A 23,939-nucleotide genomic window follows, 5' to 3' on the forward strand; every position below is an offset into this window, starting at 1 on the left:
GAGCATTGTACCACCAAAATGCCACGCCACATATGTCTGAAAGAGAAGGAAGACGGGTCAGGCATCAGCTCGCCTGGCAATTCGTGGAGAGCGTTTCAACCTGTCAATGGCAGGGGCCGTCAAGGACGCGCGAATTTTCACATAAAAAAGGGAGACGGGACATATGCATCAACAAGGAAAGTTGAGCAGGAAAAGATGCTTTACTCGAGCTCGGTCAAGTTTGTTTTTAAAAGCTGCAAGACTCTTTGAAATTTTTCGTTTCTTTTATGGCACAAGCGATTATGACGGACGCCCTTTTTTTTTTTTTCCTTTTTTTTACACAATCGCTCAGCATAGCATATGCATCAAACTGGTCATCAAGAAAACGAATAGAAGCGGGCTGGCTTCCGGGAGCGAAAGATGGAATAGATCAGATACTAGGATTGGGAATACGTGCGAAACCTGTGGTGGTATTTCTTTTTAGACGTTTGGCTTTGCTTTAGACCTGGATTTTTAGCACGTGACTGTAACTAATTAGCATAACATAATTGCAAAACTATTATTGCCTTTGATTTTCGAGCCATGCGAGAATATCACGCGATGCCCAGCTTCGCCGACTACCAACGGAAGGAGTGTCATGTTATTTCCCTGCAGGATGTAGAGTGGAGGCATTGTTGTGACGGCCAAATCGAACGAAACCTTGTAGTGCCGAGAGGATGCCTACCCAGCCAGCAGTTGACGGCGACTCGGGGAATAATACTTGTCAAATCGATTATTACTTTTACTACTGTTGGAGATTTTGTCAGCCTACAAAGTGACAGCTCCCGCCATCAAAGAGAAAACGGCAAGAAACACATCAGGAGGATTGCTTTCTGTAAAGCAAAAGGGAAACTGAGAAGCTGCTCCTGGCATGCGCTTCTTGAATCGACTAACACGAACAACGTAGAAAGTGAGGGGGGGGGGATCTCCGCTGCCCAAGGGGGGCCCGGCACGGCGGTGAGGGCAACAGTGCCAGCGGAGGATCTAGAGGGAGGGTAGATTATGACTGGCCGGCTGCTAGCATTACGTACTATGCTCGTCCAAGTCATCTCTAATTGGTTTTTGTTTTTCTAAAGGAGGAAAAAAATACGACGCCATTTCGCGGCTTGGTGCCCAAATGCGGGACTTCTGTTCCTCGTACGCCAGCGAGAACCAAACGTTTTCGGTTCCGAGATGGCTTGCCAGGCGCAGCGCCGGAGAAGAGAAAACCGTAGAAACGTGCGCCAGGTACCCGTGTAGTAGACTCGGAGTCGTCATTGCAGAGAATCGTACGAGCGCACCTTTCAAAAATCTGACGGCCATCAGGCTTAGCGCCGGGGGCGGCTGGGCTAGTGAACAACTAGCTCCTGTTGGCTTGGGAAAGAGGAGGAGGCTTTGTGGTGGGATGGTCCAACCAGGCCGCGCCGGTTCCTCTAGAGTTTGAGGCTGCATTCGCTTGTATCCAAAGCAGGCCTAGGATGGCACAATTTTAATTTTTTTTTTCGTCAGTGGCCATGTTGAGAGAGCAGAGCGCTCATTATAGTCATGTAGGATTTACAAGCGGCATTCGCAAGGCTTTTTCGCTGGTCATCGACTAAGCTTGATTTTAATTCTATTCTACATCTGAAGCTACAGCTGTTTGATTTTTTACTTCATCTTTTGCATCTTTCATCCCACGGCAAACGAAAAGTTGAGTAGCTCACCTGCTCGAGTCAAGGGTCAACGCACAGCAAAACGGCGGCCCTAAGGGTCAAGGTGTTATTTCCGGACACTACCCACACCACCATCTACAAGCAGATGCCCAAATTTCAATTCAATAACCGTATTGCCGAAAGGCCAGTGAACAGAGCAACCGCGCTAAATGTCCCCGACGACTGGCCTCCAGGGGAAATATGAGACGATTACTTTTCCGAAACCCGGCTATTGTTGACGTCGGGAGCTGGTCACTCGCTAGCTAGTTCCATGCAATCCAAAGCCGGAAGGTTTTAGCTTTGCGGACTAGCTCGAGACCAGTCCGAGTAACTAACCATACGAGCCGGGGTGTCTTTGCTCTTCCATGCCGATATTTACAGATTTACCGCCGTGGAAAACTCACTGCGGTCCGGGCAGGATGGAATCAACAATCGAAATAGCTCGGGCCGCCGCAATGACCGCTTCCGAGTGGCAAAGCACGCATGTCAATGACGACGTCCAAGATGGGCTTCTGTGCTTCCCCTTGCAGGCGCGCCGGTACCGCGGCTGTCATCCCACACAGGGCCGAGTAACCTTGAACAGATGGGATGAAAGCGAAGGGGCCCCGAGAACCTTGCCCAGCTGACGAGCCAGTACAGAGAGAAGATGTGTCATTTCCGAAAGGGGATGCATGTTTCTGCATACCCGGTCGGCGGGGAGAGACATTGTATTATTCAGTAAGCTAGGCGGGTAGAGAGCACAGCATGAGCCAAAAGGAGACGGGGGGGGAGGGATACCCGCGATCGTGCATACGCGGAAGGAGGATCTTCAAGAACTAGTCTGGCCGAGGTCAGGCGTCCCTGGCACCTGGGAAAAGGGAAAACGTGGCACGGGCAGGGGTAAGTTTTTGGAATGATGAACAAGAGGTGGCGTGAAATGCACGATTCATTGGCACCGTTTTTTTGTCTCTGAAAGAAGGGCGTGTGCGTTTGAGATCGTTGATGGTGGCGGATTTTATCGCCACAAACGTAAGATTACAAATAAGAATGAGGCCATGATCTAGACGGTGTCTCTCTTTTCCCCGCTTCCTGCGCGTGTATGCTAATTTTTTTTTTTTTTTTTTTTTTTCATCTCACCGTTCATGCAGATTGGAATTCCCATTCGGCGTGGCCGTGATGATGTCTCGCCCTGCCTGATCAATAGGCGGGGGTACAGCACTAGTTCGAAACAAGCGGTCGATCCTCTCATGCCGCTGACCCTTGGCAGGCGCACCATTGCGAGGGGGGGCGTGCTGGAGATGATCCATCAGCTATCCAATGGCATAATTACCTAGGACGGAGATACGCTGATTGGCTTGGTCAAACAAAACACATGGAAATTTTTAGAGTATGCATGCTGGATAGTACCAAACGGTTGCAATGCAGTCCACATTTGTGCTCTGCCGATTGGGCTGGGAAAGGTGGCGTCTGTCAAGTTGAGGAGGGAAAAAAGCAAACAAAAGAAATAGGGCAGATTGTTCGGAGAGCCCGGTCGTGTTTTCGCATGCTTGTAAAACACCTAGGCGCGCCGTATTCTGCTCTACACACACACCCACCCCAAGCGAACATAGCCGACCCGACCCTACCGGTTCGGAAACATGGGATGGGATCGCTAGCAAGGATAAGGACAGGGGGGGCAGGAATCGGCAAGTCGTTTTGACACTTGGACCTTTCCCCCTCTTCCCAAAGCAGAGACAATGGATGAAGATTGTCATGTGAATGCAGACACATGCATGTTCACATACCAAACCCCTCTCTCCTAGTGAACAATGTCACTTATTTGTGGCCGACACAGACAGCACTACTACTGGTAGAGTAAGAGTCTTGATGCGACATGGCCCAGCCAATCAGGGCGCGGGGGCTAAGGTATGTTGCATTTTGTCTTTCTCTGTTGTTCACGCCCTCCTCAGTCGAGTTGCGAAAGGATGAGATGTGATGAATCTTTTTCTATTTTTGCGGGAAAAAAAAGAAGTAAAAAGGGTCAAAGAAATATGGACAATGTTTACACGCCCTTTGTTTTGACAGCTCTTGGTCCAACTGACCAAAGTCCGGCTCGGAAAGGAACCTTGCACCACCACCCCAGAGTCTTGATTCCGGGGCGGACGAGCTAGATTCCGAATTGGCCCAACGGCCGGGGAAAAAAGGAAAGAAGAAAAATGTACATCGTCAAATCCCGCAAGGCGTGGGGATAATGGTTCATCCAGAGGACATCAAGGCCCTCCGTTCGCTTTTACAACGGCATGGCCTGGTGCTACACGGAGATTTCTCGGAAAGCCCCAGGGATGCATTGCAAACGCCGTCCAGCCCACAACGTCAGAAATGTCAGTTGTGTCTTGGAAAGGCGTCATCCTCGTGATACACTCAGCAGCACCAGTATCGCAGTCTCTGTTCGTTTACCTTTTTACCAGCATAGCTGTCAAACTGCCTTGTACGTACATCTAAAACACCGGTACACCATCCATCCGCTCCCCGGAACGGGGGGGCCGAGTGCCATGTCTGATGAACCTCACCAACGACACAGGGGGAGGGGAGTGGGCGGGCTTTTTGCGCGCCTCGGCACCCGGCGCGGGGCGATCTTTGCTCTGCGGGCATCGCTCGTTGGATCGATCATTTTTTTTTTTTTATGCAGCTCTATTTATTTGCCGGGATTTGGCATCCCGCCTTCCTCGGCAAAGCCGTTATCTTCTCCCCAAGTTCTGCAACAGTTGCATGGATCAGAGAGGGTACATGTGCGAACGGCGCTACCCGAGCCCAGCAACCGCTAAACCACCCCCCCGGCTCCAGCTCAGGCGGACAAGGGTCCAAGCTGCCGCCGGCAAGGCAGGGCAGGGGGGCAGGTGAGAGGAAAGAGAGATTGGCTGATCGAGCGCGCGCAGATTTTGGCTTCCGTTCGACCGGGAAAGCTCCGCGCAAGGCGGGTAGCTGTTGGGCAACTGCGCAGAGTGGCAAGCAGGACGACGGCATTGCCAGTTGCTGGGTTTGCCCGACCAGGATCAAGCTGTGCCGAGAGAAAAGCACCGGCAGAGAAGAGCAAAATTGAGACTAATTTCCCGTTCTGTCCTCGTCTCTTCGTGTCTGAGCTGTCGCCACGGCCAAAGGTTCACAAAATGATACATTCTGCGAACTCGATTACCTGCCTGCGAACCAGATGATGTGCAGCATCTATACATCATCAGCTAACATGGCCGTTTCGAGTCTTTTCGCAGCTACTATACTGCGAGTAAGAAAACTGGCCGCGAAACCTAGACATCTTTACACCAGCTTCTCATCGATGCAAGAGTAGCTACGGAGCATTGCAGAGGACAATCCAGGACACGGTTCAACAGGTAAATATGTATTTTGTATATTCAAGTCCCAATAAACGAAAGTGGTATCATAAATAATGTCAAATCCAGAGTATCTTGCCGCTCCAGCAGCAGATGCAGATCGACATGGCCCGTTTGGCAATGGCCAACAGGCAGAAGAGAAGAAACCCCCATTTCGCCAAATTTTGTAAAAGATTGTATGAACAAAAATGGTCTCCAAACATCGTTCCCCGTCGAATTTCGAAACTTTAAACGAGTGGTGCCTACACCTCTTCAGAGGTTAGGCATAGTTTGCATAGCCTGGCGCAAGCATTTTAAAAGGCCAGGGCAACGACGGCGGCAGCGGCAATGGCCATGGCGCCGGACTGAAGACGGGCAGCAGCAGCGGTAGGGACAACGGTGGCGCCGGTGGTGCTCGAGGGGACGACGCCAGTAGGCTGGACAGCGGTGGTGTTGGCCGCGGGCTTGGTGCTAGAGGGGGAGGCGACCGCAGAGGAAGAGGCGGCAGAAGGTGAAGAAGAAGAAGAGGCGACAGCAGAAGAGGTGGCAACGGCAGACGAGGTTGCGACGGCAGAGCTGCCGCCGCTGCTGCTGCTGCTGCCGCTCAGAGGGCAGTCGGTAAAGGTGGAATGGCACTGGGTGACGGTGACGACCTGCTTGGTGGTAGAGGTGACCTTTTCGGTCGTGGTGGAGTCCTGCGCAACGGCAAGAGCAGCGAAAAGGGCGATGGGAGTAGCGAAGCGCATCTTGATGGCTGTGGTTTGGCTTTGTTTAATTGGTCTTGCTGGAAATGACTGTTTGCGCTAGCGTGGCTGGCCGTTTGAGACTGAGATCTGATCTAGAGGGAGCGTGGTATCGTTGGGGGGAAAAAAGTGTCAAGTAGAGACAGTGTATTGAGGGAATGTGGGTTGTTTAAGGGAAAAAGATCTGGCCGCGGGGAAACGACAAGCTGGAAAAGCAACGGATGAGACAGAAATTTCTCATCCGATGCGCGATTTCACAAATACAAAGAGTCAGGTACCCGAGACGGGACATCAGCCGTGACAGCGCACTGTGCATGAAAAAAACCAAAAAACTCTGGAACCAGAAAGGCCGGGCCAGGCACAACGGGAACAAAGCAAGCCCAGAAATCCACACACACTCGCTCAACTTGTACTGTGAACCAGTCAGGATAAGCAGAGGCCGAGTTAAAAACGGGCGCCCATCTGCGCATCAAGGCAGACTCGACCATTGACAAGAGGGCCTGGACCGCTGGGCCGGTGGCCGGACGGCCCACGGCGAGACGCTGATTGGGCTGCCGGACGGGCTGCAGCGGCACAGCTGAGGCTAGCCCAGGCACCGAAAAAGTTTCTGCAGCAGCCGAGAGCCTAAAACGGGCGCGCTGTGGCCCAGGGCCCGTCGCCCGCCCTGGAATAGGACAGCCTGTGCCTGCGGCGCTGGGCCCGATTCAGCAGCGTTTGGCGCTAGCAGGAACCGTTTCGGCTCTGTGTACAGTGTCGGGCTGTCTTGCCGCACTGTGTACCTGACTCCACCACCAAAAGTGTACGCGAAATGGACGTACACTGGCTGGTGTGTCAGGCAAACCCTCAATGTTTCTTGTTGGCGAGTCAGACGCTTTTCCCCATCGCAACTCGCAGGCCAAGATGCCTGGGCCAGCATGGTACAGTCGAGTTTCAAATCCGTTGTTTTGCGACCAAACTTGCGCTATTTCCTCTTTCCTGCTTCTCGCCGTATTCACAATGCCCTTCAAAGCCCCCCCCTCCCCCCCCCCGCCCAGGCCCCGCCCTTGATTCAGAACGTTGGAGCTCTTGCCAAACATCAAACGCTGTCATTTTCTTGCTCACCCAATGTGAACACGCCATGCGTCATCTCGCCAGACATTTCCAGCGCCGTTTTTTGCTCGTCTTGTCTTGGCGCAGCTCGGCGAACCCCCTCTCTAAATTACCCCGACATGTCTGTTCAAAAGACGTTGGCGTCGACCCGTCGCTCGGAAACCCGTCTAGGTCGGCATCGGCTGCTCATCCTGGAATGCGCCACTCGGCCCGTATCAAATGAGCCCGCCGCTCGCAGCATCTCTTAAAAGCACCGAGACCAGCTCGCCCAGTTTTCTGGAAATGTTTTGGACCAAGGTACATGGGACGCCCGGCTATCCATCATGTTCCATTTGCTGTCTCTGCCTGTCAGCCAGTGGTGGCATCCAGCAATGCCACCTGCCAAGCAGCGTGTGTTAGAGGAGCCCTCTATCTTTCATGGCACACGGGCACTATCTCCTGCGCATTTCTCGCAGATCCATCGACGAAACGAATTTGGTCCCGTATCGTTTCTGAGCGAAATCCGGGAGCATTCGCCTCGCAGGTCTTATCGACAGCCCGACTGATCTGCCTAGACATGCTAATGTTAGTACTTCGGACGTCGTTTCCACTCGTTGGCTTTTTGACGCTGCGTATGGAATTGCCAACGCCGACATGAACTCGTATTGCGCATGCAGACCAAGGCTCGTCGCAGCGACCTTTGTAGACAAGTAGCACGATATCGTGGAGCCACATTCTACATGTGGTCATTTAGGTTGACGAAAGCCTGGCCGCGTCCATAAAGCCTCTTCCATCTTCGCTACATTCTGCAGGACCGCGTATCTCCCAAATCGTACTCGAGTAGCTTTGGGTCTCTTAAATTATACTTGCCTTCGTCTTGCGCCGACTATGACGCTATCTCCAAGTCACCCAGAGTCCCCGCCAGTCGCGTATGAGTGAGGGGCCAAGCAGCGACCCCGCCCCCGCAGCTTGGGCCGCCAAAGCTACCCCTTTCAATCTACCAAGCTTCCAACTCCAGAGCTGCGCATTTCATCTTTCCTAGCTCGTCAAATTTTCTGATTACACTTGACCCTTTTTAGTCTTCTAAGCTTCTGTCTATCCCGACCCTGCCTTCGAACGCACCCCACAGCGAACCGATTCGACAGAGCCAAGCTCAACTGCCGTCGCCATCATGTCGACCCTTGCCTTCGAGGAGGATCCAGCTCTCTACATCTTCACGTCACTGACGGCCGGGTCCTCGCACATCGTTACGGCTACATCACGTCTCGAAACCATTCTACGTGCCAACCGAGTGCCTTTCAAGGCTGTCGACCTTGCGACAGACGAAAAGGCCAAGCGCCTGTGGGCGCGCAGAGCGGGCAAAGATGAGGGCGGCCGTATAAGAAAGCTGCCCGGCCTCTTTCAAGAAGGCTTTATAGTAGGAGTATGTCCTCAAGATCAGTTACCAAACTGCAGCTGCAGCATTCTCCAGAGCCTAGGTGCAGCTGATTGGGTGCAATGTGCTAACAAGGGTGCCTCAGGACCTTGTCGAGATTGAAGAATGGAACGAATATGGCGAATTGAAACAACACGTCAAGATCCACTACGACGAGCACACGGTACCAAACATCCACAACAAACACCCCGCCCCCAAGCTGAAGCGCACCGTCAAGAAGACGACTGGCACTACAAAGGCCGCCACGGCGATTTCTGGCGTTGCCGCCGCCGGCGCCGCGGCAGCAGGAGCATCCAAAAAGACACCGGGCGAGAAGAGCGCGGACGCGGACGCGGCCGAGACAAAGGAGCTGCCGGTGCGGTCACTCGCCGCTGAAGCGGCGGCCAAGGCCAAGGAACTCAAGTCTAAGAGCTTGAGGGAAAAGGTGCACGGCGCGGAAAAGAAGGACGCTGTTGAAAAGAAAAAGGATGGCGCCAAAGTAGAGACTGCGGCCAAGGATGATGTTGAGGAACGAGAAACCGAAAAGGGTACCAAAGAGGCTACAGATATAAAACATGACGGTGAAAAGGTCGAATCAAAGCATGGTCTAGATGGAGCTGCAGAAACACCCAAAGAATATGACGCTGAGAAAAAGACGGCTGCGGATGATACAAAGGCCGCCACGCCAAAATCGATAGCGAAAGGAAAGCCCGATGAGGAGGACGAGGATGAAAGCGACGACGAGGAAGAGGAAGAAGATGCCAAGACGGAAGAAAAAGAGAAATCAGGGCCAAAATCCCCTGTTGTCGCTGCAGCTGTAGCTACCGTGGCTGCAGCATCGTCTGCCGCGGCCGCGGCCGTTGCCGCCGTCACACCAACAGCCAAAAAGGACAAGGACAACATCACGAGACCAAAGACGCCACCAAAGGCTCCCAACACTGAATCGCCCACCGCCCAAAGCAAGACGGTGAGCGGCAGCTTGCAGTCGCCCACGAGTACGACATGGAAGAGTGCCGGCCATACGCCCCTGGTTGCGTCGTTGCAAAGTCCCACCAGCGGCAAGTGGCGACAGGCCGCCAAGGAAGAGGACGGCTCTGATGATGAGGAGGGGGAAGATGATAGCGATGAAGAAGATGACAGCGAGGATGAAAAGCCAAAGGGTCTTGTAAGGAAGGTCGAGGCTGTCAAGCCGGTGGCGAAGCCGCGAGAAGACGAGGAAGATGAGGATAGCGAGGATGACGAGAAAGATGACGAGGACAGCGATGACGATGATGGTGATGAGAAGAAGGCTACAGCAGGAAACCCTGCGCCAGCGAAGACTGCGGAAGCCGCAAAGCCTGTAGAAGCAGCAGAGCCTGTAGAAACGCCAAAGCCTGTGGAGGCGGCAAAGTCTACGGAAGCGGCAAAGCCTGTAGAAGTGGCAAAGACATCAACGGCAGCCAAACCAGCCGACCCTGACGAGGACGATGAAGACGAGGACGAGGACAGGGAGGACTCTGACGGGGACGAGCCTGCGGCGAAGAAGTAGCAGAACCGGCAGAAGCTTTGAAGTGAATTTGATTAGAAATTACAATACACCATAGCCAAGCAATTATGCATTTACCATGTCCATTTTTACACCATGACACAAGTTGTCCGGATTCCCAGCGTGTTTACATGTAACCAGGAAAAGAAATCTCATTCTATTTTAAAAGTACATACGATACAGCTCTCCCTCTCTCTCTCCAGCAATATGCAAAGTTCAAAATATCCAAACTGACCACTTTTCATTCATCCTCGTGCAAAATCCCCCTCTCCTCCTTCTTTAATACAAATCATCATCATCGCTCGCCGTCGCATCCTGGAACCCCGCGACCGCTTTCCCCTTGCCCTTGTTCACTCTTCCATTCATCACCCCACCGCCACCAGCAGCAGCATTCTCCGCCACCGCTTTCCCTTTACCCTTGTGCGACGATGACGATCCTCCCGCGGCGGTGCCGGGCCGACTCCCCCTCGACTGCGGCGGCTGCTGCTTCGGCTCATCGCCGCCGCGGCCGCCCTCAAACATGGCGCGCACCTTTTCGTAGTGCGAGAGCTCGCCGGCCGACACGCTGGGGATGAGCTCGTCGTGGGCGTCCAAAAAGTCCTGCTCGGTGACGACGACGGCCACGTCCTCCTCGGTGGCAAAGTGGTCAAAGTAGTACGCCGTGGACACGGGGTGGGACGGCGCGGCGCGGGAGGAGGAGGAGGCGGCGTCCGCGTTGAGGGCGCGCACCTTGGCGTCGACGGCCGTGGCCTGCCGCGTCACGGCCTTGAGCATGGCGTCGCTGCACAGCGCGTAAAAGTCGGCGCCGGTGTAGGTAAACGGCAGCTGCTGCGCGACGTTGGCGAGCGAGACGGACGGGTGGAGGGTGAATCTGCGCGCAAGAGAGGAGTAGTTAGTATATGCGAACAGATGGTCGACGTGGAGTAGAGCAGAGTGACATACTTTCGTGTGAGAGCCTCGAGAATGGTGCGCTGCTTGTCGTGCGTGTCGGACACGCCGAGGTACAGCATCTTGTCGAAGCGGCCCGGGCGCAGGAGCGCCTGGTCGAGCAGGTCAGGCCTGTTGGTCGCGCCAATGACAAAGACGCCGCCCGTGTCGTCGCCGCCCGACATGCCGTCCAGCTCGGCGAGCAGCTGCGAGACGATGCGGTCCATGACGCCGCCGCTGTCGCCCTGGTTGCCGCGCTTGGGCGCCACCGAGTCGAGCTCGTCAAAGAAGACGACGCAGGGGCGCGCGTCGCGCGCGCGCTGGAACACGCGCCGCACGTTGGCCTCGGACTCGCCAATGTACATGTTGAGCAGCTCGGGGCCCTTGACCGAGAAAAAGTTGAGGCTGTACTCGGTGGCAATGGCCTTGGCCAGCAGCGTCTTGCCGGTGCCCGGCGGGCCGTAGAAGAGGATGCCGGAGCGCTTCTTCATGCCCTTGGCGAACAGCTCGGGCCGCTCGAGCGGCAGCTGGATCGTCTCCGTGATGGCGTCCTTGACGTTGCCCAGGCCGCCGACGTCGTCCCACGTCACGTTGGGGATCTTGGGCGCGCCGATCGAGTCGGAAAAGTTCTTGCGCGCCGCCTCGACGGCCACGTCAAAGTCGGAGCCCGTCAGCGAGCGCGCGAGCGGGCCGCCGGCGACTTGCACGTCGCGGACGGTGATGGGCAGCGGGAGCCCGGCCTCGCTCGTCTTGGCCGAGAGGGCCTCGAGACGCGCGCGCTGGGCGAGGGATGCACGCTCCACAACGTCGACGAGGTCGCCGGCGACGAGAGCGGCCGTCTTGAGCGCGATGGAGTTGAGATCGATGCTGGGATCCAGGGTGATGCCGCGGTCGCCGATGACGCCGCGCAGAATGGCTTCACGTTCCGCCTCGTCGGGGGCGCCCATTTCGAGCTCGTGGGTAAAGAGGGCGCGGACACCGTCGGGGACGTCGTCGACATTGTTCGTCGTGGCGATGAGAACGCGCGTGTCGTCGAGAATCTCCTTCATGGTGCCTTCTATGCGGTCCGCAGTGAGAGCTTCAATGTGGCGGATCAGCAGCGCGCAGCAATCCGCACCGCAGCTGGCCGCGCGCTCGGCGCGTGTGCGCAGAAAGCCTTCCGTCTTGACGTCGCTGCCGCTCCCGCCTCCCTCGTTGAGGATGTCGTAGGCATCAATCTCGTAGGTGTGCAGACCAATATCCGCGCACGATGTAGTCGCCAGTGTTGTCTTTCCGATGTTGCGGTGCGTTGATGTGAGAAGAATAGCGACTGGCGGCATCTTGAGGTGGATAGCACGCTGGCTGGTGGCTGCGACCAGCAGCTCGCGCAGCTGTCTTCGGAGCGGTGAAATGTGATCCTGCTTGGTAACAGACAGCGCCGGTGGTGCTGCAGAATCGCTTTCCGACTTGGGGGCTTTCCGAAGGCCAAGGTAGTATGGCCAGGTGCTGTGGCTGGTACCTGGGATGCGGCTGGTCACGAATCCTGACCCGTGCATGGCCACGCTTGAGCTGTCGATGCAGGCAACAGAGCCCCAGAAGGCTTCGGCGCTGCCGTCCTCGTCTTCGTCGGACTTTTGGATTTGAACGTGGCCGACCTTGAACCACGCGACACCATCATAATGGGAGCCGTCGGCCTGCTCACTAGTGGTGAGGGCCATGACATCGTCCACCTCTGAACCACCAGCGCCAACAGCCTCCTGCAAGGCGCGACCAAGCTGAGAATCAACAGACACAGCAATCAAATCTCCAGAGCGCACCAACCGTAGCTTGTCGGCAAAGTAGTGCTTCAGCCCACCGAGGACTGCAGTCTGGTAGGCTCGTTCAGCAGACACTGGAGTTCGTACATGCTGAATGGTAATGTCGCGCGCATAAGGTGGATGCGCTGCACTGGCGAAGCGCGGATTTGTGCCCTTGCCTTGGTAGGACGACTTTTTGAGGGCCGAGATTCGCAGGTGAGTCGCGTTTTCAAGGTTGGCGAGGAGGACAGGCGAGGCGTATGCTGCAGGGCTGGTTGGGCGCTGAACCTGCGATTCAAAGAACGACATGCGACGTTCACCAGCACGCGAGCCAGCTATTCTGCTCACAGTTCTTGGCGCCGAGTAGCCCTCGGGAAGCCCGAAAACTCTGACTGGACGCCAGACTGCAGTCTCTGTGTCGTTGTTTCCAAAGCTGCCCAGTCCAAAGGCACCGAAGCCATTGGCGGGAGGCTCCTCGGCAACTTCAATGCGAGCCCAGTCGCCAGAAAAACACCCAATTTTAGAGAGGGAAGACATGTCGACATATATTCTGGCCTCTTCGTCGTCCTGCGCGGCGGGTTTCGGGTGTAGAATTTCGGAGGGAATCGGTCGTTGGAGCCCGTGTGCCTTGAAAAGTCGGCCACGGGGTCTGTCGGCTCGCGCTGTCGTGGCAGTGAAGTTGGAAAAGACGGATCCTGGCGTCTGAATACCGCTGACCTTGCGGCCTCGTAGGGTGCCAATTGTCATGGGTGTGCCTGGGCCCATGGTGCCAGGTCCATTGATGTTGGTAGCGTGTAGCTCGGGAGCTTGCAGGGAAATCATGTCGTCCATGGAGTCGTCAGAGAGCTCGTCTTCTTGTTCGGCGCCCGAGAAGTCTGTCTCTGTTTCCGTGGCACTCTCGGTCTCGGTCTCATCTTGAGGTGCGTCAGTCTTGTAGCGCTCCTCAGCGGCAGAAAAGAATTGGTCTGCGCTAGTGTCTTCTCCGTGGTCGATGGTGCCATTTAGCTGGCTGAGGGATGAGGCGCTTCTTTCTTGTCGTCGGTGAACTCGGCCGCGCATGAGCACAATCTTGGTGCTTGGTGTGAGAATTCCTTGCGCGACTGGCTCACAGAGCATAATCTTGCCAGGATTGGGCGGCAAGTGTGTCACCGGGTGTGGCGGCAGCGGCAGAGGGAACAAGTCACCGGCATGTACAACCTTGAGAGTGCCGAGAGCGGCCCTGAGCGCGGTCTGGAGACGATCTTGCGGCAGGGTGCCGCGGGCGACTTGCTGAGCAGGATGCTCTCGGAAAAAGGTGCCTTCGCCGTTTTCGAGGCGCTTGGTAAGCTCGCTCTCCAAGCTCACAAAAACAGTCTCAAGAGGAACGGCGGCGACGTCGAGGACGAGAATCTCAATGCCGCTTCGGCTGTGACTGGTGAGCTTGGAGGGAGCAATCTTTTGCAGGGTGACAGCGAAGCTCTGGAGGGCGGGCGACGAGGGCGAGAACTGGACGGTCGAGTGCGCAAGCGCAGAGGAGCGAACGACAGGGACAATGCACCATGCGCCGCCGGTAGAGGAGGCGTTTGGTGTCCAAGGCGCAATCGCGATGTGGTGGATGTTGGAGGAGCTCTCGTCGTCAGCATCTGTAAACAAGGTTAGCAGCCGCGCCGTTTCGCAGCAGGTATTTGCGCGCCAACGTACTCTCGCGGAGGTGAGGGAAGAGGTCTGTAAAGACGTCCTCGGATAGGACGCCGACATCGCTCTTGATGTGGTCGTCGAGGATGAGGCGCGAGGTGATGGCCGGCTTGTCGGCACGTCGGCGACGAATCTTGTGCCGGGGCACCGCAGCGGCCGCGCTAGTCGAGGCTGTCGTCATGATGGCGGCTCTGGGTAGACAATTCGCGTCGTGTCGAGAGCAGAGCAGAGACCAAAAGGCTCGTCAGCAGCCGCGGGCTATGGATGGTGATGCAGAGCTCCGGTTAGCCGCCCCGCAGCATAGCTCTCGCCGGAGCAGGCCGAGGAACGCGGGACGTGCGACGGGTGCCAAGGGCTCGCAGGACGCAGCGAGCTGAGATTATGCGTGGTGAGATGCGGCGCAAAGGTTTGAGAGCAGTGCAATTGAAGCGCAGCAGCGTTTGTGACAAAGATGCAAAAGGCGAAAGGACAAGGTTTTGGAGAAGTGCCCTAGCTCGGGCACTGGCTGGCTCGGTTGAATGCGATCAAACGGACGGAGCAGGCCTCGGCAGAGCTGGCTTGGATTGCTATTGCTGGGGTCGGCCTTTGCCATTCATTGGCGGACTCTGACGAATGCGGTTGGGCGATGCTTTAGGGGGTTTTGGGGGCATTTTAGGGTGACAACCCGCTGGAGGCGGCGCTGTGGGCTCTTTCTGGGGTTGCCGTAGCGGCTCCACACACACAACTGGCCGTGCATGCAGCTTGTGACAGCGCCGTGGTAAATGGCATTGGCAAGCATTGGCCTTGGGGGTCTGAGCCTGGTAAGAAAAAAAAAGAAAGAAAAAAAAAGAAAATCAGGAAGGAAAAGGATTCATGCTGTAATGTATGCCAAAAGTATATGGGCTATCCTCCCTTGAAAGTAGGGTTGCTTAAAGTGACAGGTAGCAGAACAAACGTGGAAAAGGTTCGACCGAATCGCTACCGTTACAATTGGTAGTATAGTATAGAGGGTGAAATGAATTAAATGAAATTAAAATTCGCGCTGGTGACTAACTTCTTGTCCCTTCCAGGAAGCCTCATTGTCGTTGGAGAGCCGCATCCTGTCCCATCTTCCACGGTACCAGCGTACCCGGTAGCCAGCTGTTGCAACTCAGAGCAACCATCACGAGAATAGGACTGCTCGCTAGCCAATGCTTTTACTCGGGCCTTTGAAACTGATCATGAAAATGAGTCTGATCAGAGTACAATACTGATTAGCCATCTGCTGAGCTTGATTGTTTCTCAAGAAATTCGTTATCCATTTCGACGCTTTGAGCTTGGCTAGATCCTAGTGTCAGATACTTAATCTAATATCAATTATATTGCGGAGCATTTCCTGGATTTATTCATCCTAAGCAAGTTTTTTTTTATTACAAAAATATCTTCATCAATCCCAAACACCACTCGGCGCCACATTCACATGTGGCTCGCCTGCAAACGCCAAACCCCAAATTTAGCGGGCCCAAACAGTTCCTAAGCCTCCGGTATTTGGTGTTTCCGTGCCTTGCTCCAGCTTTCTCTGCGATTCATGAACAGTTCCGTCTTTTGCAGATCATTTGGATGACCGTGTCTGCGGGGTTGCCGTTGTGCAGCTAAATACTGTTTGTGAGGCGCTCGTGGCCTTGAACACTCTCCTTTTCCCTCTGTGCAACGGACCGCCTCCCTACACGCCCACCATGGTTGCAGAGGAGCAGCCCCCAATCGCTGTAATACCACCGTTGACTTCCAACGTCGCCGTGCAAAGACAGCCGAGTTTTCAGAGCAGCCTCGAGTCTGACCTGCAGCCCGATGGCATTCGCGTCAAGGTGGAAGACGACGGATTCACCGCCAACGACAAGCAGCAGCAAGGAAAAACCGAGGAAAGACAAACAGGCGACGATGAAGCCAGCAACCTTCACATTACGAGCCTGTTCGCAGCACTACCAACATATGGTCCACCGACAACCGCCAGAAAGCTTCAGTATTCGCTCTTCAAAATCACTTCTTTCATCCTCAGCCTGCTCTTTCTCCTCAGCATCGTTTGTACGTCAATGATCGTCAGTATCCCCATGGCCCTCTGCAAGGCATTCTACACATGCACATTCCGCAACTACGACAAAAGGCGCATCTTCTATGCGGAGGAGCTGCGCCGCGCCGAGACGCGCCGAGCCAAGGAGCGCGCCTGGAAGCGGCGCATGTCCTGCGGCGACGGCCCCGTGGATCAAGAAGGCCTGGCGCAGCGGTACCAGCCCACCGAGGGCGGCCGTGACCCTATCATCAGCGATGTGGCCTACTATGCGCGCCGAGTAGGCCTCGATGTGGAAAAGATCAAAGTCAAAACGGAAGACGGCTTCCTCATCGATCTCTGGCACGTCTTTGATCCATCAGAGTACACCAGCGCCAAAGACCCAGTCAGGACCGCCAATCACCGAGTATTTCAGGAATCCAAGATGCGGCTCAAGAATCCCGATGCCAAGCGCAAAGCACCGGTCCTGATGCTCCACGGCCTTCTCCAGAGCTCCGGCGCCTTTTGCTGCAGCGACGATGAGTCGCTGGCCTTTTGGCTGTGCAAGGCCGGGTACGACGTGTGGCTGGGTAACAACCGCTGCGGCCTCGACCCCCGGCACGAGGTGCTGCGAAGGGACGACCCGCGTATGTGGTGCTGGAACCTGACCCAGATGGGCGCCTTTGACCTCTCGGCCCTGATTGACCGGGTGCTTCTCGACACTGACTTCCCCAAGCTGGGCCTGGTCTGCCACTCCCAAGGCACGGCGCAGACCTTTGTCGCGCTGGCCAAGGAGCAGCGGCCCGAGCTGGGCGGCAAAATCTCCGTCTTTTGCGCGCTGGCGCCCGCCGTGTACGCCGGACCGCTGATAAAGAACCTCTACTTTCGATTCGTCCGCCTGCTCTCGGTGGCCTGGTTTCGTCTCGTGTTCGGGGTCCACGCCTTTATCCCGTTCATGATGCAGATGCACGGGATGGTGCCGCCGAAAATGTACGGCTGGCTGGGCTACCAGGTCTTCTCGTACCTGTTTGGGTGGACGGACGGACGGTGGGACCGCGGCCTGCGCGACCGCTTCTTCCAGTTTGCGCCGGTGCATGTGAGCGCCGAGACGATGCGGTGGTGGCTCGGCAGCGACGGCTTCGCCAAGCACAAGTGCGTGCTCGCCACCAAGGAGACGGTGCGCACAGAGGACAGGATCGACCAGGAGGACCTGCACGAAGCCAGCAGCGGCATCGTCCGCGTCAAGACGGAGGAGGACATGGAGTTGCGGCGACTGTATGGGCGAGGCGCCACGGCTTGGTACGATGAAAGGGTGCCTCCCATGGCCCTGTGGGTTTGCGAGAAGGACGAGCTCGTTGACGGGAGACGATTGCTGCGCCGGTTCGGCAACGGCCGGGAACCGCACGTGAAGCTCGTCCACAGCAAGGTCGTGGACGGATACGAGCACTTGGACGTCCTGTGGGCCATGGATGCTGTCGATCAGGTGTTTGTGGAAGTGCGCGAGGTGCTGTGGAAGACGTGGACACGCAGGGAAGAATGCATTGTTCCGGATGGCTGTGAGGGGGTGGCGGAATGGCAGCCGGCAGCTATGTAACACGCAAGACGGCAACTTGTATCCGAGTGCTGATCTGTTGAACAAGCATACACAGGCGTTTTGAATTTCAAGCACGGCTTTGGTGTTTTTATATGGTAGTCATCTTCTGGTGGCGCAGAGTATGTACTTGTTGCAGTCAAGAAACAACAACACAAGCGAAAATAGTGTGTATTGTCCTAAGCGTCAGAGCGCTTTGGATTTTGGGGACGGCTCTAGCCGTTTCATGCTTCCGTCTCATTTCTATAGACAAGCAGTCTCACGTTGTATTGTACACATAGCCTTGAGCTTCTAATATACATGTAAAAATGCAGTATGACCAAGTGTTGTACAATGATGCCCATCTAGGCAGTCGATACCCAATTTTTCCTGCGAGGTCCGGTGGTACATGATTTCATTATGTTTATACTTTAGCCCATGCGCTCAGCCTCCTCGAGCAGCTTCTCGACGCTGAAGCGCTCGTCGCCGGCGGCGAACCACTCGAGCAGCTGCTTGCGGGCCTGGGCGCGCTCCCTGCGCTCGCCGTCGAGCTCGACGCCGGCCTCCCAGGCGCCGTAGAAGCGCTGGAGGCACATGGCGAGCCACTTGGCGTGCTCGGGCTTGACGCCGCCGCGGTCGTCCATGAGCTGGCCCTGCATGAGGACGAGGCCCTTGTCGGCGGCGAGGTCGAGGTGGTGGGTGATTGTGGTGTGCGGCTGGGCAAACTCGCCGCGCGTCTTGTACTCGGCGAGCTGGGTGAAGAGGACGGTGCTGGTGCGCGAGGCGCGGTCAAACACCCACTGCAGGAAGTGCATCTCGGCGCCCTGCGTCTCGTGCGGGACGGGCAGGACAAACTGCGGCGCGCGGCGCGCGAGCTCCTCCATGGCGGCGTACGTGTCGGCGGGGATGACGGCGCAGAGCTTCGAGGGCGAGGCGGCGTGGCGCAGGCGCCAGATGGCCGTGATTTCCTTCTCCGGCAGCTCCCGCACCTTGTCGAGGTCGAGAATCTCGTCGAGCGTCTTGACGGCGGGCTTCTCGCCCGACTTGGCCGTCTTGCGCGCGGCCTCGCGCTGCTGCTCCTCGGACGTCGTCGGGGGCGCGCGGTTGGGCTGGGCGACGGGCGTGTCTGGGGCCTGGGGGATGAAGGTCTCGCCCTGCTGCTGCTCCTGTCCCTCGGGCGTCGCTGGGGGGGCGCGATTGGGCTGAGAGACGGGCGTCTCGGGAGCCTGGGGGATGAACTGGTCAATGGCCGGGTCGACGGCGCCCTTTTTGCGCTGGGCGAGGATCTCGTCGGCGTAGGCGGCGCGGAGGGCGTCGACGGACTCGTGGCCCTCGCGCTTGGCCTTGCTGTCGAGCTTGTCGCGGTACTTGTCGAGGATGGCCTGCGGCGTGACGTTGTGGGTGGTGAGGAAGCGCACGTCGTGGACCTGCGCCCAGCGGCGCTGGATGGGGATGAGCCGCCGCCGCAGATGCGGCGACGAGGCGGCTGTGAGGTAGCGGCAGCCGGGGCCGCGAATGGAAGCAGCCATGGCCATGATGGAGGGACTATCGAGGGGTGGTCGGCTGATTGAACCAGTACAAAGGGCGGGCAGGACACGCAGGTCACGCAATGGACGGGATGGCAGTCGTTAAATTGAGATGTTCCGAGCTTCGTTTCCTTTTTCGCCGTCTGGCAGAGGTGCGGCCTGCGCAGGCGACGACAAGTGGAGCAGCCCGACGTCAGTGGCTCCACAGACCGGCGAATCGAAGGCCTTGGACCCTTTTCCCTTTGGGGCCTTTGCAGGCTCTGCTGACCAGGTGCAGCTGCTGGCATGCTGGCACCCTGGCACGCTGCTACTGCTAGGTACCTAGGTATCTACCTACAGCGCATGCGTGGTACAGTTTTAGGCCTGTTTTGGACCTGTCTGGGCCTGTCTGGCCCTTTTTACTGGCTGCTCCTCCGCTGAGGACCATCGCTCGCGGGGCTTTTTCGCCGCCGCACCGCTGCGCTGGGTCGCTCCGAAAAGCAAGCCTCTTTCTCATCTTGAACCCGCACGCGAGCCCAACCGTTTGCTTCGTTTTTGCTCTTCTTCTTCGCCAGACGTCATTTTGCTGCTGTGCCCGTCTTTTGGTGCTTCAAAGCATCGTCTATTCCTTACTGCAGCAATCCGTCATTCGCTCATCTCGATTGCCTTCCCCGCGACTTGCCTATTTCTCATCCTTGTGTCTCGCCTGGCTCGTCGTTGACGAAACGTCGTTGATCAACCCCGCCTCGCTGCAAATGCCGACTTTGTGAGCTGCTCAGCCGTGCGATACTTTTGCCCTTTTGCATTGCATAGCGCGTTCCTGTTTTTGGAAATTCAAGGGCTATAACTATTGTTCCTTTCTTTTTTTTTGAACGGACTCCGCGACTTGCACCATGGCCGACTTTCGACAGCTTGCGCTCGAGTTTGTCCTCGCGGATGACGAGGCTAAGCAGAGTGGCTTCGCCAAGCAGGCCGCACAAGGCAAGTCTTCCTGGAACAGAGTCTCATGCTGCCTACAACTTGTATGCTGACCGACTTCTAGAACTTCAGACGGCCGCCCCCTCGACAAACCCGGTGGCCCGCTGGGTAGAGTCAGTGCAGGTTTGGATGCCAGGTAGCGGCGGTGACAGCCAAGACTCCCAGGAACAGACCGACTGGACGGCGCGAGCCAAAGGTATGGCCCCTATCAGCAAATTTGGCGATTTTTATATACTGACGCAGATAGCTTTGGAATTTTTGTCGCAAACTCTCGAATATGTCGGCAATGACGTACTCAAGGCTAGTCAAGGTACGTAGCCCACCCTGCGATGTCGGCATGTCGGCTCATGTCCCCGGCTACTCACACCCTGCACAGTGAAACTCTTGGTTGGCTTCTTCGGTGCCATGTTCGACGTCGATCACAAGGCAGGCGTGCTGCCGTCTGCTTTGGCCCTCTCCAAAATCATAGCCATGAAGTCGTTCCAGCCCTCAATCGGCCACGAAATTATCCAAAAAGTCTGCACCCTCAAGGACGACTTCTCCCGCCAAATAGCCAAGACTCGTCTGGCAGTATACGAGCTGCTACGATCCTTGATATCGAACAAAGATGTCGCCGCCAACATTAAACGCCGTGACGACGCTACAGCCTTCATGATTGAATTAATTGAGCTGTGCCGCAGCGAGCGCGATCCCGACTGCCTACTCGTCTGGTTCGATATCCTATACACATACATGCTTCAATATTCTGTCGAAAAGGATATCTTGGAGCATGTATACGGCAGTTTCAAGGCATACTTCCCAATCACTCTGCCCCGAACCGCGCAGAGCAAGGTCACGCCCGAAGAACTCAAATCCCAGCTGCGCAAATGTTTCTCAGCACACCATGCGCTGGCAGACAGTGCCATTCCATTCCTGGTTGGAAAGCTAGACCAAGGAGAGGGTGTCACTGTCAACGTCAAAGTCGATGTGCTGCGGACACTCAAAGCGTGTCTAGAGCAATACGAGGACCCCAGCCAGTCTGTGATTCCTTTTGCTAATCGGATATGGGGAAGTCTTAAATATGAGGTCCGCAACGGTGAGATTGAAGATACCATCTGGGCCACTCTCGAGGCCCTCAAAGCTCTCACGACTCGTTTAAGCGGAGACGACCTGCGCGACTTTACGCTCAACGTTACCCGTGACTGTGTCAACGACCTCTCGAATGCCATGTATGCCGGCGCTGCAGGCAGACTACTCGTTGCCATCTTGAGCGCATCACCGAGCGCCTTTGTTCTCATGGTCGCGCCAGCCATTACACATATCAAGGAGAACCTGCGCCATCCCAAGTCCGAGTCCCATAGCCAGGATTTGCTGAGGTTGTTGAGGGTCATACTCGAGACTCGCATATTGCTCATGAAGCATACCATCACTGCCGAAGAACTCACCGACTTTGTCTCCATCGACTCTGTTTTCAAGACCCTCTATGACGGTGTTTTCAAGACTCCACTCATGACTGCCAAGACCACAAACGCGTCCCACGAAGAACTCAAGATCGGCGCAGAAGCAGTTCAAGGTGCTGCCGTACTACTTTGCCAGCGGGCTTCAGTGGCTGTGGATGTCACAGCCGATAGCCCCAGACTTCTTTCTGACGAAACCTGTGCTGAGATCTGCGATTCACTATTCGAAATCACCACACGCCACTCACAGGACTTCCGGCAGCACCCTTCATCGTCTGATGAGCTGGTCAACGAGACGGCCAAGTCTCTACAGCGTATTGTCTTGGACCTGCCAACCGCTTTTGATACCCTCCTGCAGAAGGGGACTGCCATAATACGGGAGAGTTGGAAAGTACAAGGCGTCAGCGGCGCCAAAACCATACAAGAGCTAGGATCCATGCTGGCATATGTGGGCTGCTCTGAACTTCCGTCGCCGCCTTCGCCAGGACTTACGCATTTTGTCACGCTCATCTGTGCGCTCACAAACGAGCTCTTGGCTGCTATTACATCCAAGGCCGACAACAAGCTTTGGTGCTCACTGGTCGCCAGCGTTCAATCAGCCTGCCGCTACTTCAACGATGCCTGCTTTAAGCAAGACTTGGATCGCAACCAGCTACGTGTGTCTACCACCTGGCTAAGTGACATCACGAGCCTGCACCCCGAACTCAAGAGCGTGGGCAACCCTGATGCAGGCCAAGAAGTGAATATGCTGAGGTCTAGCGCTGACAAATCCATGGCGGACATATATGGCGAATTTCTCTTAATCACGCTGTTCATCGTTAGAACGCTGTACCGCAAGGCGGCCCACACAACAGGCAACATCGGCAACGAGAGCATAGTATTGAGCGACGACTTCCCTCTGGACGACCAGTTCTCTGCATCGCAATACCTGTACCTGATATCCAGCCTCGCGAGCTTCGTCACGCACGAGTTTACCGAGACACAACAAGCCGCACTGGCTGCCGAGACATGGGCCATCAACCTATTCCAGGATGGATACGCGACAACGCCAAGCTCTTGGAAGTGGCTTGTCAACGGTCGCGTGAACTCTTTGACATTCGGCATCGTGGAGGCTTTGCACCCGGCTAGGGTAGCGAAATTGGTCAGTACTCACAACCACGCTGCTGAAGACAAGATGCTAACAATAGATAGTTTGACGGTGACGTTGGCCAACAAATGCTTGTTGCCATCATCTCGAGCACAGAGAGAGACAACAGCGCGACTGCAACTGCCGTGTCCAAGTCTATCCTCAGCATTCTCGCCAACAAGTACACACTGGAGACGGCCGAACCAGTCCTCGATGCTATCAACACACAACTGGCTAATGCGCTGCTGAACTCCGAAGACTCATCTATAGACAAGGCCATTCCTGTCCTCGCCATCGCAGCTGGCCTGCTGCGTCGATACAACGGAAAGCAGACACATCGCTTAGTTGAGCTGATCCGCGACAGCCCCAAGAACAGAATCATCGGTTATGATATAGCTCGCCGGCTGGAGCTCATTGCCGCTCCACAGAGATTCCTCTCCAAGGAAGCATATGCGGTTGTAAAACCGCTTTGGATGCAGAAGCTCTACATGCAGATGGCGCAGCCCATGCTCGAGTGTGCTCTGTCTACAAACCAATTTCTCTACGATAACCTGGCCAAGACCAGCTTCGGACTCGGTGTGCTTATGCTCGTGAAGCACATGCCATACTCTGTGTACGAAGATGATGTGGAAAAGCTTCTGCGCGTTGCCATTTCGGTTGCCCAGACGGTCGGGCTCGGCACTGACACGCTGGCATCTCTTGACGTGCTCAAGACGGCCCTGACAGAGGCACCTGAGAAGACGCAGGACCACATTCGAAGCATCATTGGTATCTGCACGAGCACTTTTGCTGTTGACGAGCAACCCAAGCCAAAGCCGGACTGGGTGCCCGAAGCCATTGCCGCGCCATCGCAGGATCCGGAGACACTGGCTCGCTGTAGCAAGACTGGCCTCCAGATCCTAGGTGGTCTTCCTCGGCTGGTCGAGTCTCGCCACCTTTTGGCCTACGTGCCTCAGGTGGAGAGGAACCTCGCCGCAGCCTGTGGTCACCGAGTCCGCGACGTGCGTGCGTCTGCTCGTGCGGCACGTGTTGCGTGGGCAGAAGTGAAATAAAGATGAGTATGGCCGCGTGGAAGCGTGAAGAAGCGAGGGAGGATCGCATTCCACGGCAGTGATTGGCGTTGCAGTGGGCAGCTGATTATGCTGTGGTGAGCCAAAAGGGGTGTTGAACCTTGTAATTTGCAAA

General features: G+C 55.9%; 7 protein-coding genes across 7 annotated transcripts; 4 read left to right on the forward strand and 3 right to left on the reverse strand.

Moving 5' to 3' along the window:
* Window positions 1–4,887: 4,887 nt before the first annotated feature.
* LMH87_012185 (uncharacterized protein) lies at window positions 4,888–5,263 on the forward strand (the record flags this gene model as incomplete). Its single annotated transcript, XM_056201455.1, has 3 exons — window positions 4,888–4,926; window positions 4,985–5,032; window positions 5,102–5,263. The coding sequence occupies 3 exons, from the start codon at window positions 4,888–4,890 to the stop codon at window positions 5,261–5,263; spliced, it is 249 nt and encodes an 82-aa protein (XP_056053206.1).
* Window positions 5,264–5,325: 62 nt separating this feature from the next.
* Window positions 5,326–5,757, reverse strand: LMH87_012186 (uncharacterized protein; the record flags this gene model as incomplete). Its single annotated transcript, XM_056201456.1, has 1 exon — window positions 5,326–5,757. The coding sequence occupies one exon, from the start codon at window positions 5,755–5,757 to the stop codon at window positions 5,326–5,328; it is 432 nt and encodes a 143-aa protein (XP_056053207.1).
* A 2,236-nt stretch (window positions 5,758–7,993) lies between these two features.
* On the forward strand, window positions 7,994–9,764 carry LMH87_012187 (uncharacterized protein; the record flags this gene model as incomplete). Its single annotated transcript, XM_056201457.1, has 2 exons — window positions 7,994–8,245; window positions 8,343–9,764. The coding sequence occupies 2 exons, from the start codon at window positions 7,994–7,996 to the stop codon at window positions 9,762–9,764; spliced, it is 1,674 nt and encodes a 557-aa protein (XP_056053208.1).
* A 276-nt stretch (window positions 9,765–10,040) lies between these two features.
* On the reverse strand, window positions 10,041–14,318 carry LMH87_012188 (uncharacterized protein; the record flags this gene model as incomplete). Its single annotated transcript, XM_056201458.1, has 3 exons — window positions 10,041–10,632; window positions 10,704–14,085; window positions 14,144–14,318. 3 exons carry the CDS (start codon window positions 14,316–14,318, stop codon window positions 10,041–10,043), a joined length of 4,149 nt encoding a protein of 1,382 aa, XP_056053209.1.
* A 1,513-nt stretch (window positions 14,319–15,831) lies between these two features.
* LMH87_012189 (uncharacterized protein) lies at window positions 15,832–17,733 on the forward strand (the record flags this gene model as incomplete). The annotated part of the gene is made up of 1 exon (XM_056201460.1): window positions 15,832–17,733. One exon carries the CDS (start codon window positions 15,832–15,834, stop codon window positions 17,731–17,733), a length of 1,902 nt encoding a protein of 633 aa, XP_056053210.1.
* Window positions 17,734–18,140: 407 nt separating this feature from the next.
* On the reverse strand, window positions 18,141–19,244 carry LMH87_012190 (uncharacterized protein; the record flags this gene model as incomplete). Its single annotated transcript, XM_056201461.1, has 1 exon — window positions 18,141–19,244. The coding sequence occupies one exon, from the start codon at window positions 19,242–19,244 to the stop codon at window positions 18,141–18,143; it is 1,104 nt and encodes a 367-aa protein (XP_056053211.1).
* Window positions 19,245–20,107: 863 nt separating this feature from the next.
* On the forward strand, window positions 20,108–23,806 carry LMH87_012191 (uncharacterized protein; the record flags this gene model as incomplete). The annotated part of the gene is made up of 5 exons (XM_056201462.1): window positions 20,108–20,195; window positions 20,257–20,388; window positions 20,440–20,502; window positions 20,569–22,769; window positions 22,820–23,806. 5 exons carry the CDS (start codon window positions 20,108–20,110, stop codon window positions 23,804–23,806), a joined length of 3,471 nt encoding a protein of 1,156 aa, XP_056053212.1.
* Window positions 23,807–23,939: the final 133 nt, after the last annotated feature.

This window comes from Akanthomyces muscarius, chromosome 4 (genome assembly GCF_028009165.1).
Source record: "Akanthomyces muscarius strain Ve6 chromosome 4, whole genome shotgun sequence".
Classification (NCBI taxonomy): domain Eukaryota; kingdom Fungi; phylum Ascomycota; class Sordariomycetes; order Hypocreales; family Cordycipitaceae; genus Akanthomyces; species Akanthomyces muscarius.